Raw genomic sequence first — 14,151 nt, forward strand, 5'->3', positions numbered from 1 at the left:
CACAAGTGATGAAATACACATATGGATGTACCTTAGATTACAGTTGATTACATAATGAAAAAACATCATGCAAAAGTCCCCACCCTGGTCTTTACAAGATTCCGTTAAGGAAATCGGTGCTTTGCCCAGGGTGAGCTGCAGTTGCCACCAGCCAAGTGAACAGTGTATTTATTCTCATGGAGACCATCCAAGAATCCTGTCCAGCATAACTCACAGGTGATGAAATACACATATGGATGTACCTTAGATTATAGACAATTACCTTATAAAAAAAAGCATCATCTAAAATTTCCCACCTTGGTCTCTACAGGATCCTGGTAAGGAAATCTCTACCCTACCCATGGCAAGCAATGGTCGCTGATGCTGATGGACACAGATTCATTTGTTGCCTTGCCTTCTTACAACATGCTAAAGATAGCCATGTATTGGTCTCTCTACTTAGTTACATAGTAAGGTTGAATAAAGACACCAGTCCATCCTTAGTAAGTATCTACAATTGTCCCTATCCCTGTATATTGCACACTCACATCAGTCCCTACCCTCTAGGAGCCAACAATCCAAGGTCCCCATTCATATACTAGGGCCAATTTTTGGACAGAAGCCAATTAACCTACCTGCATGTCTTTGAAGTGTGTGAGGAAACCCCCGCAGGCACAGGGAGAACATGCAAACTCCAGGCAGGTAGTGTCATGGTTGGGGTTTGAACCAGAGACCCTTCTTACTGCTAGGTGAGAGTGTTAATCACTACACCACTGTACCACTGTGCCACCCAAACTTCAGCTCAATAGATTCCTCCATCAATGATTATAGTGTGGATGGAGGAATCTGCCCTGTCAGCTGTTGTATTGTGACAGCTTTCAAAATTCCTGAACGGTGACTGTATCTAATTGGATCAAATCACTGTTTGCATGATCATTTTCCACCTGGCTCCTTTAACAAGCCTAAATTGAAAAAAATCAACATTTGTCAAGTCCAGAGGTGACACCAGGGACAACTACGTCTCGAAATATTCAGCAGGAAACTGACACAATTTGAGCTGCCTGTTCTAAAGGCAGAAGGTTTTTTTCATATTAAAGTGGTTGTGAACCCCCGTTCATTCACTTTTACCTATAGGTAAAAGTGCACCGTTTAGGAGGTATTTGTCATCGGCGCATGCGCTGTGAAGAAACGGACCTCCGCGCAATTTCTTCACTCATATGTGCTGTGACTTCACGGGGCTCCGGCCAGTCACAGAGCAGGAGTCCACAGAACCTTCCCCGGAAAGAAGAGGGCAGAAGATGGATGCTTCCATCAGTGGGGACAGCACAGGATTTGATTGCAGGTAAGTGCCACATAATGGGCTAGTATGTGATGCAAGCTAGCCCATTATGCTTTTTAATTGCAGGAAACGACAAATGTCTTACGGGTTTACTTCTTCTTTAATGCACTCTATACATTAAGAAAAAAAACTTCTGCATGCAGCAGCCCCCCTCAGCTCCCCTAATACTTACCTGCGACCCATATCGATCCAGCAATGTTGCACGAGAACCTCGGCTGCCTGGAACTCTCCATTGGTCCCTGCTGCTGTCAATCAAAGTCAATGATCCAATGAGGAGAGAGGGGGTGGGGTGGAGCCACGGCTCTGTGTCTGACTGGACGCACAAAGCAGCGGCTTGGCTCGGGTGCCCCCATAGCAAGCTGCAGGAGGCAGGGGCCAGGAACACCAGGGGGGACCTGAGAAGAAAAGGATCTGGGCTGCTCTGTGCAAAAGCACTGCACAGAGCAGTTAAGTATAACATGTTTGTTATTTTTAAACCAAAACATGAGACTTTAACATCACTTTAATGGTCGGTAGGAGTATGGTGATCCTGGCTTGTCACAGCGAGAACACTTGTGAAGGAAAATCTTCCTAAAGGAGTAAAATCTGCAGACAAACATGCACCACTACACTCAAAAACAGAGAAAGCCTTTCAGGCTATCCATTCAGCAGAGGACATCAGCTCTTCTAATTGCAGAGCTATAGATTTGGCGCAGAGCTATAGGTTCGACTCAACAGGAGGTGTGTCAGACCTCCGCAGAGAGACCATTGCTTCCATACAGAAAGCAAGGGTCCATCTCTACAGCATGCTGGCAGGGCTTTCGTATAAAAATTTAACTGTAATGCCGCGTACACGCGATCGGAATTCTCACGGGAAAAAGCTCTGATGGTTTTCCCGTCGGAATTCCGATGGAATTTCGCTCAAACTGTCTTGTCTACACACGATCACACCAAATTCCGACAGTCAGTAACACAGCGACATACAACACATTCAACGGCACTAGGCACTATAAAAGGGAAGTTTAATGCTTCCTAGCATGCGCCAATTGTTTCCGAGCATGCGTCAGAATTTTGCATGTCAGAATTGCATACAAACGATCGAAAAATCCAATAGAAAGGTTTTCCGTCTGAAAAATTAAGAACAGGATCTCACTATAAAGACTGTCAGAAATGCCAACATAAAAAGACACACGGTCGGAAAATCAGATGAAAAGCTCCCATCGGACTGTTTCCATCGGAAAGTATGCGGCATAAGACTGCAGATCTTCTTTTGATTTATTTGGAACAAATTTAGCTGATTTCAACTAAAAGTTCAGTTGGACTTTAAATATGGCCAGCATCAAGCTATTACTTTCTAGTGTCACCTGTGCATTGCGTGTTATAAGGTGTGAAATGTGCCCTAATATGATATTGTTACAGGAACACTAACAGAGCTGCAATGCTTATCATTTGCCACTGCAGAGTTCACAAAAATATATAAAAATAATGTTATAATAAAACGAAAACAGCAATTTTCTAGGCATGCCATCTTTTCATTGCTACGCTTCATTTATCATAAATAGCATCATGCACTCCTTAAAAAATGTTTGCTCTGCAGTAAATAAATGCTTTTCCTACTTTAATTCCTCTTTTATGGCAATGTGTAATCATGTTTAGTAACAATAATTATGGTCAAGTTATTAATAATGTACCATTAGCAATTTATTCGCTTTTCAGCAACTGTAGAAATTTATCTGAGCTATCTTTTGTCATAAAGTGGTGCCCTGCTCATCACACGCATTGTAGCTACCAACTACAGGGGAAACCATATTAACTATTGGTCCAGCATTCGTGTATCTGCATCTTATTAAAAAGAGGACCTGTCAAAGCTAGCATTGGTCGTAATAGTACACCCTTTGCATATAATACACAGTAGACAGTACTATATGCTATAAAATAACTTCTTGTAGAATGAGAGCCTGATTCTCCAGAGTGCCACTCAAAAAAACCTTCTAAGTTCTCTAATTGAATCAAAAGGCTAATTTCGTGCAAACAAAAGTGGTAGAATGCTTATCTCTCTGGCAGTCTATGTCTCCCACCTGCCCTTAATTGCAGTGGTGCAGCCCCTGCCAGTTTCCTTGGCATTCAATACTTCTGGGAGTGATCTTGTACTGACTCAGGGGTTAGAGACATCCAAACATCTAAAATTGTTAAAGCTGTGACAACTAGAAGGTAGGAATGAGCTTAAGGTTCAAAATAAATTCTGACTGTTCAGGCTTTTGTCCAAGTGCCAGACTTTTTGCTCGTTCAATGGGGAGCCAAATATCATACAGTATATAGTAGCCTCCTTAGCAACCAGTAACAGCACCCAGTCCCATTCATTGCTGGCCAAAAATCCCCAGCCATGTAAACAAAGGGGCAGATAAGGTTGACATCAATGGCCAAATATGACGATTTTGGGGAATCACATTGACCAAGTAAAGCCATGGGCATATTTGGTCAATGACATCACCTGGGAGACCCCATCCCTTTAGATATAATGGGGATCATGTTAGCAGCCAGTAGGATATTTTTCTTTTGGTCGGCTGTTGTCATTCATCCTTAATCGTGATTGATGGATCTGTATCTCTGCACAACGTGATTGACAATAGAATTTTTTAAAATTAGTTTTTACTATTAGTGCAGCGCAAACAAAATCATAATTTAGAACCAATCACCAAAAGACAAGTGCATGAGAAAGGTATCAGGATGTTAACCCATGTGGGAAAGATGTCAAATACCAGGCATACAAGTGTTAAGAGTGAGTCAAGCCCATCCACCACAGACAACAGCAGCCCCTCATCCCCTTGATGTGACCGACCTGGTCAACATGCAATTTCCCCTACCATGGGGATATATCCTCCAACGGTCAGTCCACGGTGTAGATATCAATAGCTCCACATCTAGTGCTCTCCGTAAAATCACCGATTTTATTTAAAAAGATAAAATTCACTTAAAAATGGAGCACTTCCACCAAGTGTATGTGTATGGGCATTTCTGATTGTATACAGAAATACCCCTAAATACTACCCTCACTCCCCATTAAACTCACATAAACCAGGGATTGTTCAAATTCCAACCAACTCCTCCAAGTACTAACGAATCTTGTTTTGGAGTAATTTTGCGAGTGTATTACTTCTTCCATAAGCCTAATTGTATCTACCTTCCTAAGCCAATCCTTTATCATCTGTATTTTCTATTCGGGATTAATGCCTTGGCTGTGTTCAACAAGAATGCGGTAATTACTGCTCTTTATTTCTTCCTAGGAACCTCCATCGCATGGAACGAGCATTGACAGGGGTCAAGTCCAATTTCATTCCCACTGATCTTCTTAATCAGATCAAATACTTCCACCCAATATGGCTGGATCAGATATCACTGCCACCATATATGTGCATGGGTTCCAACCTCCCCAAATTCCCTCCAACATAGAGGCGATATATCAGGGTTAATTTTATGCAATTTTGATGAAACATATGTGAAAGTATAGTTCCTTGTCCTAATAATTGTCGCCCAGGTTTCTCAAATAGGCAGGTTGAGGGGCTCCGGGGGTATTTAATGTGGAGGAATCGGTTTTATCAGTTTTCTCCAAAGTTTTTAAAATCCATTTGGGGACCTGGAGCCTGAAGATTCCATAGCGTTATGGGTGGTACGGAATCTCCAATCCTGGGACCGGGTTTTGGGAACAGCCAGGAGTCTGGCTGGTTGATTGAGCAGGTGGGTCCTGGGCTTATAGCAGAGTTGGGATTAGGGTTCTGGGATCCACCCTGAGAGACAGGAGGTCTCCAGGAGTCCAGAGAGTGCAGGTGTGCACTAGTGAAAGCCAGAGACCCATGTCTGAGGATCAGAGCAGTGAGGGGCTGCTTTCTAGATAGACGCTGTGTGCGTTGAAGCTGTGTGCGTTGAAGCTGTGTGCGTCTAAGGAGACAGATGAGAGCCTGAAGTGGAAGGCCTGAGCAGCAAGGAAGCGGTACAGAGGTACAGTAGTTGTACGGGAACCCTGTTATATGGCCAAGAGGGCTGAAGCGTAAAGCCTAAGTGGCAGTACTGCTGAAGAGAGAGAGCCAGGTAGCTTGGCATTTTACATTTGTTATTGTTTTTGGGAGAAGAGCCCCTGTGTGGGCATCCACGTGCATGTATGAACTTTAATTTATTTGGTTCCTTTTAATAAAAGTGGGCTATCGTGCTCTTAAACTAAAGTTCCTGTTTGCTGTGAACTTACAGAAAAGGCATCTACCACTGAGCTAGACATCCCCCAATGTCACACATAGTACCATTTAATTCGTAGTTTATAATTCATTTATTTTGTTTTTGTGTCTGTTGAAGTCGAGTGAATATAATCCAGAACTTTTCATTATTTCAGGCAATAGCTGGTTCAATTCTATTTCCCAACTCTCCAAAGGACACATGGACCCAACATCAGGGGGCATCATCGACATCTTGTATATACTAGAAGTCCCCTGTCTATTTATTCCCCCTTGGTCAACTAGTTTTTCCCATGAGTTTAGTCTGCTGGCTGAGCAAATGGGTTTTGGAAGAGACTCTACAAAATGTTGAGGTTGTCTGTATCTCCACACATCCCATGGTGTTGTACCATATCTCTCTCGCAATTCCAATAATGAATAAAGGACATTTCCTTTCAGAACATCTTTTAGCTTCAGATGATCCAAGAGGGTCCATTTTAAATACAGTTTGTTATCTTTCCCTGGCGGAAAATTATTATTACCTGTCAGGGGCATCAGGGGACTATTAGGCTGCCAAGATATACTTTTAAGCAGCTTATCCCATGCTCCTTATGTTTCTATAGTGATTGGTAGACATGTGCATTCGTTTTCGTCCGAATGCATTTTCGTCCGAATTTCAGGTATTTTCGTTTTCGTTTTGACAAATGATAACGAAAGTGCAGATTCCGAAAAACGAAAGATCCGACATAAATAAATGCTTTTTTTCGTTTTCGTTGTTACAACAGTTCGATATAGAATAGGAGATTCGAAGTGACCGTTCGATATAGAATAGGAGATTCGACGTGACTCCATATGTCTATTGAACCTGTGGTCGAATGTGCCTAAGTTTCGTTTACCTCTATTAGTCCTATTATATAGAAAAGCTTCGACAGAGAGTAAATATTCGACATAGAGAGAACAGAATCGACAGAGAGAAACGATACTGGAATTGGGTGGGGGAAGTAAATAAAAAAAAATAATGACAATATTCGACGGGATCGTTGCACGTTTATAATAATATTTGACGGGATCGTTGCACGTTTATAATAATATTCGACGGGATCGTTGCACGTTTATAATAATATTCGACGGGATCGTCGCAACTATACGACACTGCAATCGTACATTTCGGCAATCGAATGCTCCGCCTATAGGCTATAAAGTTTAGCAGCTCCATCTAATCTTCTTTATCCATTCGACAGATACCATAAGCCTTCCAAGACAGATTCGACTGTAATTCATGTGGATTTTCGGACGAATGCAATTTTTGCACGAAAAACGAAATAAATAAAAACGAATTTCGGGAGTAACTAAATAAATAAAATTTACGGACGAAAACGAAAAAACGAAACGAAATATTCTAGTCTGCACATGTCTAGTGATTGGAGCAATTTCTCTAGAGAGACCTCTGTGTTGCCTTGGGATCCAGATAATCTGACCAAAAGCAGATTTACTCAAATTGTCCTCCAGTGACACTCATTTTTTTATGCAGAGAGCCATGAACCCAGTCCATTATTCTCTGCAGTGAGCACATGTGTCCTGGGCTTTTATACAGTATCCCAACATGCAATGCAGCACTTTTCCTCTGCCAATTGCCAGGACTTTAACATAGCCTGTGCACTCACTTGGCAGGTCCCCTCCCACTGTCCAAGATGCCTCCCTATTGGACCAGTGAGGGACAGTCAAACAAGCTGAGCTGCACCTGAGCATAGTGAGCAGACCTAACCAATAGATCCTGCTCCCTGATAAGCAGAGAGCACTTTAAGTTTTACCTGACCATCTTCCTGGTAAGCAGAAAGACCAACAGCTATACTCTCTTCTAGCACCTACCTACCCTGTTTCCCCAAAAATAAGCCCTACCCTGAAAATAAACCTACAAGGACTTTAATTTGGGTTTATTTGGGGAGTAGGGCTTATATTGCAGCCAACACTGACAATCACTCTAGGTCTTATTTTCGGGGAAACAGGGTAGGAGGGTGCTACAGATATATTTAACATTTTAATGTAGATTCTAACCAAAGCTATGTTTCCCATTATCAACCACATTTCTCTCCACATTTGGAGTTTAGGCCAGAAAACAAAACTAAGACCTCCCAGGACAGCATCGATATTTCACATTTTTTTTTCATCTTCATATGCAAAGACAGGTGCCGATTGGTGAGCTGTAATTATTTTCCACCGATCAAATGTAAGAATTAATTTGCTTGACCACTCTAATCTGCAAAAATGTGCATAACTCTCAATTCACAGCTTTTACAGGAGGTCAGGAATCTTTATCTTCTGCAAAGTGACTAATTTTCACATATCACTTAAATAAATAAGGATCCCTATCTGGTGTATTAGCTTTGTGAAATCATATTCTCTTTACATGTTAATTGATCCTGGTAGAACACATTCCAAATTATACTAAAATTTCACTGCTACCGGACTAGCCAAAAAGTTGACCTGTTACCACCTGTTGTCACCTACCTCTCTTCTCCAAGGCTTCTATACACATTCGCACAAAGTTAGGAACGGGGGAGTTCTCACGTTGGCAGAGTGTTGCCAGGTGACATCCAAACACTTGATCTGTGCAGAAGAATGACAAAGTGATGGTGTGAGATATAAAACAAGTTTATAGCATATAAAGTTTTTTGGCATATACAATGAAATGCTGTATACATTGTATGGTAAGAAAAAGTACCAGTGTTACATGCATTTTTTAAAAACAAAATAAATACAATAAATGCAACATGTAAAGAATATTCAATTGATAGTAACCAAATGTAAGATATTTGGTGGTTGAAACAATTAATTTCAAATGATGGTCCTGATGGAAGAAAGACAAAGGAAAAAAAAAGAAAGTGGTGGATGAAGGGAGTAGAGAAAGGGGAGGCATGGGGGAGAGGGGTTGGGTAAATGGATATGTTTTCTCTGTTAATGGCTCAAGAGGTCTCAGTCAAATCCCACAGGGAGGTAGTGAGAGGACCATGGCCACCAGATGGCCAGGAACTTTTTGACTTTATCAGTGAGTTTTGCCTGAATGTTTTCATGTAGGAAGACATTGTTGATGTTATGCCGCGTACACACAATTGGACTTTCCGGCGGATTTGGTCCATCGGACAATTCGATTCGATCGCGTGTGTGGGTTTTCTTCCCAAAAGTTCAGCGGACCTAGAAATAAGACTGGCTTCAAATTTGTCCGCCCGACTCGGCTTTTAGTGGACAATCCGTTCGTCTGTGTGCTGGTCCGGTGGACTAAAACCGACGCTAGGGCAGCTATTGGCTACTGGCTATGAACTTCCTTATTCTACATCATCACGTTCAAATCTGTTGGACTTTTGGAGTAATCGCGTGTGGCCAAGTCCATTCGTTTTGAAAGCCATTCGTTTTGAAAGGACCAAGTTCGTCAAAAAGTCAGGTCACGTGTACGCGGCATAAGACTTTCACTCAAGGATAGGGTAGGCATTTTCTTCGTTTTTTTTTTTCTTTTCTTTCTTTTCTTTTAGCCTACATGCATATCAGTGCATGGTCAGCCTTACAGTAGGAAGAAGAGACAGTAATTTGACCTCATCATTGTGCTGCTGCTCCTTCATTGTCCAATCACAGGTTCGAGCAGGTCTTTGACCAGGTTCTATTGCACTGCAACATAGCCTGCATGGAGACTGGATGAACAAAATTGCAAATCTTTTAGAAGTCAAAACTCTTTGCATATATGTACAGTATTCAGCCATTGTAGCCTGGAGTTCAGTTTTAAAGGGACACTCTAACTTTACCCATTGAAGGCAAAGGGACTAGTCTAGGCTGTAGCAAAGGTATTCTCACCTGTGTATGCTTCTTCACTACTTCCCCACCCCATCTGATCCTTTGCTCCACCATCTGATCCATCACCCCACATTGCCCCCCTTTGAATTATAGATTCTGATTTACAAGAAATGAGCCAAATAAAAATTTAAGTAAAAGTACAACTGCGTCCTATGACGACCAATAAAATGTAATTCTCCTAAAAAAATATGAGCTTAAACCTGATTGGTGGTTATGAGAAAAATTCCCAGTTTTTTCCCCCGTTGTCTTTGCTATACTCATTGTAAACCCCCCCTTAGAATGTGATTGCATTACTTCTTGTGTTAAAGTAGCCTTGCTTTGTGCATGCACAAAAAAAAAAAAACTATAAAATGACTAAAACTACAATAAATTCCTTGTTAGTCATGTTTCCAGGGCTTCTACCTGCTTTCTGCGGCCTCCCCCTGCCAGTGAACTGGTTAATTCCGTATCTTAACATAGTAATTATTCATAAACACCTCTCGCTTGCATGTCAAGATGTGGAAATACATGCTAATTAAATCTAATATAAGTCTCAGACACATCACTGGCTCTCTCTTGTCATGTTTCTTAAATTAATGTTTTTCAATAAAGCGGGTGTAGGTGAGAAGTTGGCGATTCCTGTTTGTTGCTATTTTTAATGACATGTCACCCGCTATGAAGGATGTATGATGCGACTGCGTCCCCACCTGCTAATTGTGTAATCACATTTAAATAATGAATTGCAGTTTAGTGTGAGATGATTTCTTGCTGGTGTCTCTCGGTCGACATGTTGCCCGTCTTCAAGTATATCGGTACATCAGGTGAGATCTCGCCAATTTCAAATGAGTGCATTCACGTGCCTTGCCTTTCTCGTATTTTGACAAATTGTAAGAAGGTGATTGTAATGTTAATTGTGTTGGTTTCCATAAATATGTCAAATGTTTTTTACGCAGTTTTAAGGCAAAGGGGTTAATAGATTTGATGTTTTCAAAGATTGCATCTAAAGTGATTGCATTATATTCACGAGAAACAATGGGGGGAGGGGAGAAGGAAATCAGACTGAATTGAGACATAATGGCTGTTAAAATATGGAAACCGTTGGTTGATGTAATTGATTGGCCTTAAGAAACTGTAGCCAACTTTGTCTATGTTTTGGAGTAGAGCAGGGATGTTCAAACTCCTCCAGCTGTTGCAGAATTACATGTCCCATGAGGCATTGTAAAACTCTGGCATTCACAGACAAAACTAGGCATGATGGGAAATGTAGTTTCTGAACAATTGGAGGGCCATAATTTGGAAACCCCTGGAGTAGAGTGTTAAAACCTCTGCCAGGCTTTTTTACTATCTGTGTCCCTATTGGAGAGATTACCCTTGACTTCCTGTCTTGTTGATCAGCAAAGAATAGCTATGAGCTCAACTTCCTGTTTTACTAAGCAGAGTATTCACCATATATCCTTTTGTGCAATCCATTAGGGACCAGGCCCGTAGATAAGGGGGTACCACCAGTCCTCCTGTACAAGGCTCTGGCCAGCAGGGGGGCCCAGGCAGCAGGGTGAATCGGATGAGGGCATGGAGGGTGATTGGTGTGGCAGGGGAGCGATGTGGCGGGGGAGCACTTATTGGAACTGATCCCCTAAAAGACGCTCTCTACATCAGCTGAAAGTTGGCTTCTTCTCCTCTCCCTCCCAATTTACTTTCAGCTGCACCAAACAAAGGATCAGTTCCAGTAATTTCCCCACCCCTCCCCCCTACCCCCTACCACACTGATCACCCTCCTTGTGCAATTTTACAGTGCCTTGAAAAAGTATTCATATGTCTTGACATTTTCCACATTTTGTCATGTTACAACCAAAATCATAAATGTATTGTATTGGCATTTTATGTGATAGACCAACACAAGGTGGCACAAATTGTGTTATTTTATAAATAAATAGGTGAGAAGTGTGGCGTACATTTGTATTCAGCCCCCCTGAGTCAATACTTTGTAGAACCTCCTTTCACTGCAATTACAGCTGCAAGTCTTTTTGGGGATGTCTCTACCAGCTTTGCACATCTAGACAGGAAATTTGTTCCCATTCTTCTTTACAAAATAGCTCAAGCTCTGTCAGATTGGATGGAGAATGTCTGTGAACAGCAATTTTCAAGTCTTGCCACAGATTCTCAATTGGAATTGGATTTATTGTCCTTCTGGAAGGTGAACCTCCACCCCAGTCTCAAGTCTTTTGTAGACTCAAAACAGATTTTCTCCTAAAATTGCCCTGTATTTGGCTCCATCCATCTTCCATCAACTCTGACCAGCTTCCTGTCCCTGCTAAAGAAAAACATCCCCACAACATGATGCTGCCACCACCATGTTTCATGGTGGGGATGGTGTGTTCAGAGTGATGTGCAGTGCTAGTTTTCCATCACACATAGCATTTTGCTTTTAGACCAAAAAGTTCAATTTTGGTCTCATCTGACCAGAGCACCTTCTTTCAAATGTTTGCTGTGTCCCTCACATGGCTTCTCGCAAACTGCAAACTGGACTTTTAACAATAGCTTTGTCCACTCCATAAAGGCCAGATTTGTGGAGTGCACGACTAATAGTTGTCCTGTGGAAGATTCTCCAACCTGAGCTGTGGATCTCTGCAGCTCCTCCAGAGTTACCATGGGTCGCTTGGCTGCTTCTCCGATTAATGCTCTCCTTGCCCGGCCTGTCTGTTTAGGTGGACGGCCATGTAGTTTTGCAGTTGTGCCATACTCTTTCCATTTTCGGATGATGGATTGAACAGTGCTTCAAGAGTTGTTTAAAGCTTGGGATATTTTTTTATCTCATAATCCTGCTTTAAACTTTACGACTTTATCCTTGACCTGACTGGTGTGTTCCTTGGCCTTTATGATGCTGTTTGTTCACTAAGGTTCTCTAACAAACCTCGGAGGACTTCACAGAACAGCTGTATTTATACTGAAATTAAATTACACACAGGTGGACTCTATTTACTAACTAGGTGACTTTTGAAGGCAATTGGTTCCACTAGATTTTAGTTAGGGGTATTAAAGTAAAGGGGGCTGAATACAAATGCATGCCACATTTTTCAGCTATTTATTTGTAAAAAAAATTGAAAACCATTTATCATTTTTCTTCCACTTTACAATTATGTGCCACTTTAAATCCCAATAAAATACATTAAAGTTTTTGGTTGTAATATGACAAAAAAATTTAATTTTCAAGGGGCATGAATACTTTTTCAAGACACTGTATGTTTCACTTTGCTGCCCAGGCCCTTCTGTGTGCCCCCTCATACCTCTGCAGTGCTCCTGCCTTCCCTCCTCTCCTTCCCGCTGGCAGCTGCAAGCACACAATAGAATGCTTAAAGATTGAGAGTGGGGGAAGGGTCCAGTAAATATGTAATTTATCAGCTCCTTCCTTCCCTGAATGAATGCAATGAGTGATCGCTATCGAACTGAAGCATTGGCTGTATGGGGCCCCCTGTTAGGTTGTCTGTATGGGGCCCAGTGTCAGGTTGTCTGTATGGTGTCCCCATGGTTTCTAACAGCAGCCCTGCTGGGGGACCGATGGCAGGCAACTGGCACACTGGAAGCCTACTGACAGGAAGAGACAGCAGAGTGAGCACATGGATGACCTCAGTGTATTTCATCATCCAGTCAGCAGTGTGCAGTGGGTTGGTGATTAAGATGTATTGGTTAACTGCTGTAGACAAACATCAAACCACCCAGGTAAGATGTCCTTACAAGGGTGCCTGGATCACATAATTGGCTGAACGGAATTATACATATTTAAGCAAGTAAGAAAGTTTACATATTTATGTTTCATATAGTATATGTACTTAGTTGTCTTCCTAGTGTATTTATAGAAAATGTAGTTTTTTATTGCTGTCTGTGTTCTTATTTGACAGAAGGTAGAGGAACACCAAACATTTTTCTCTCCTGAACAAGAGGTGGGCTAACATCTTTCAAAGAGGCATTTGATCCCAAACTGAAACTTGCTCCGATGGTTTCAGAGGAAATTACATGTATTAATATGCATAAACCACTGGGCAGCAAGAAACCACTGGGCAGCAAGCTCATATCTACTGAAAGTCCTCAAAAGAACATTTTGGATTGGGACCAGAGAGACAAGAATGGAGTGCCGCACCCAAAATGTAAGGCCAAATATAAAGCTTTTTTCATGAAACCAGTTTGATGAGTTCCATACTTGTATCCAAGACATTATGAAGGCCAAAAATTGCTCCTTCATCCCTAAAATATTGATGAAGGCGGAGATTCGACAAAGTGGTGAATAGACACGCTCCACAGCAGGGACCATTTTCGCTATATTATTTGTTCAACATTCACCTTCATCTGTTTTTTTAAGCCCCGATAAAGGGTGAACCTAGGATAGATGCTCCACTTGAGGCTCCAATCCCCCCTATTCTAACTGCTGACAAGGACAGGTTCTTAGTCGTAGGCTCCTAAGATCAACTCTACAACTCCAAAAAAGCCGGTGAACCACTAATTGTATTAAACACCTCATATCCATTTACTGATGAACCCAACAAACAGACCAGTTCATCTGAGATGCAATCACACTGAAAGGGGGTACTCTTTGATCCCTCAAATGTGTTGTATACATGCATGTAACACATCAAAATGTAATAAATGTTATATTTGGACTCTAATTTTTGGTGTGGAATATAATGTATACGGTCTGATGTTTGCCAAGATGCCACATCCCTAGTGATTATTCAAAACATAAAACAAAAAAAAAAACATTTTTTTTAGGCACCAAAAAACAAGCACAAATGGTAAAAATAAAACAACACATGCCATCAAATTTGTAACGAATACAGT

The 14,151-nt window shown here is 41.6% G+C and overlaps 1 protein-coding gene across 3 annotated transcripts in view; it reads right to left on the reverse strand.

Moving 5' to 3' along the window:
* ARHGAP15 (Rho GTPase activating protein 15) overlaps positions 1–14,151 on the reverse strand; it is a 978,992-nt gene that overhangs the window by 341,376 nt on the left and 623,465 nt on the right. For all 3 annotated transcript variants that reach the window (XM_077447752.1, XM_077447751.1, XM_077447750.1), the window contains exon 11: positions 8,008–8,106. In XM_077447752.1, coding sequence (XP_077303878.1) covers positions 8,008–8,106 — 99 coding nt within the window. The remainder of the gene's footprint in view (positions 1–8,007; positions 8,107–14,151) is intronic.

Source organism: Lithobates pipiens, unplaced genomic scaffold, assembly GCF_037356315.1.
Source record: "Lithobates pipiens isolate NorthernLeopardFrog02 unplaced genomic scaffold, aLitPip1_a1.2 Scaffold_22, whole genome shotgun sequence".
Lineage (NCBI taxonomy): Eukaryota > Metazoa > Chordata > Amphibia > Anura > Ranidae > Lithobates > Lithobates pipiens.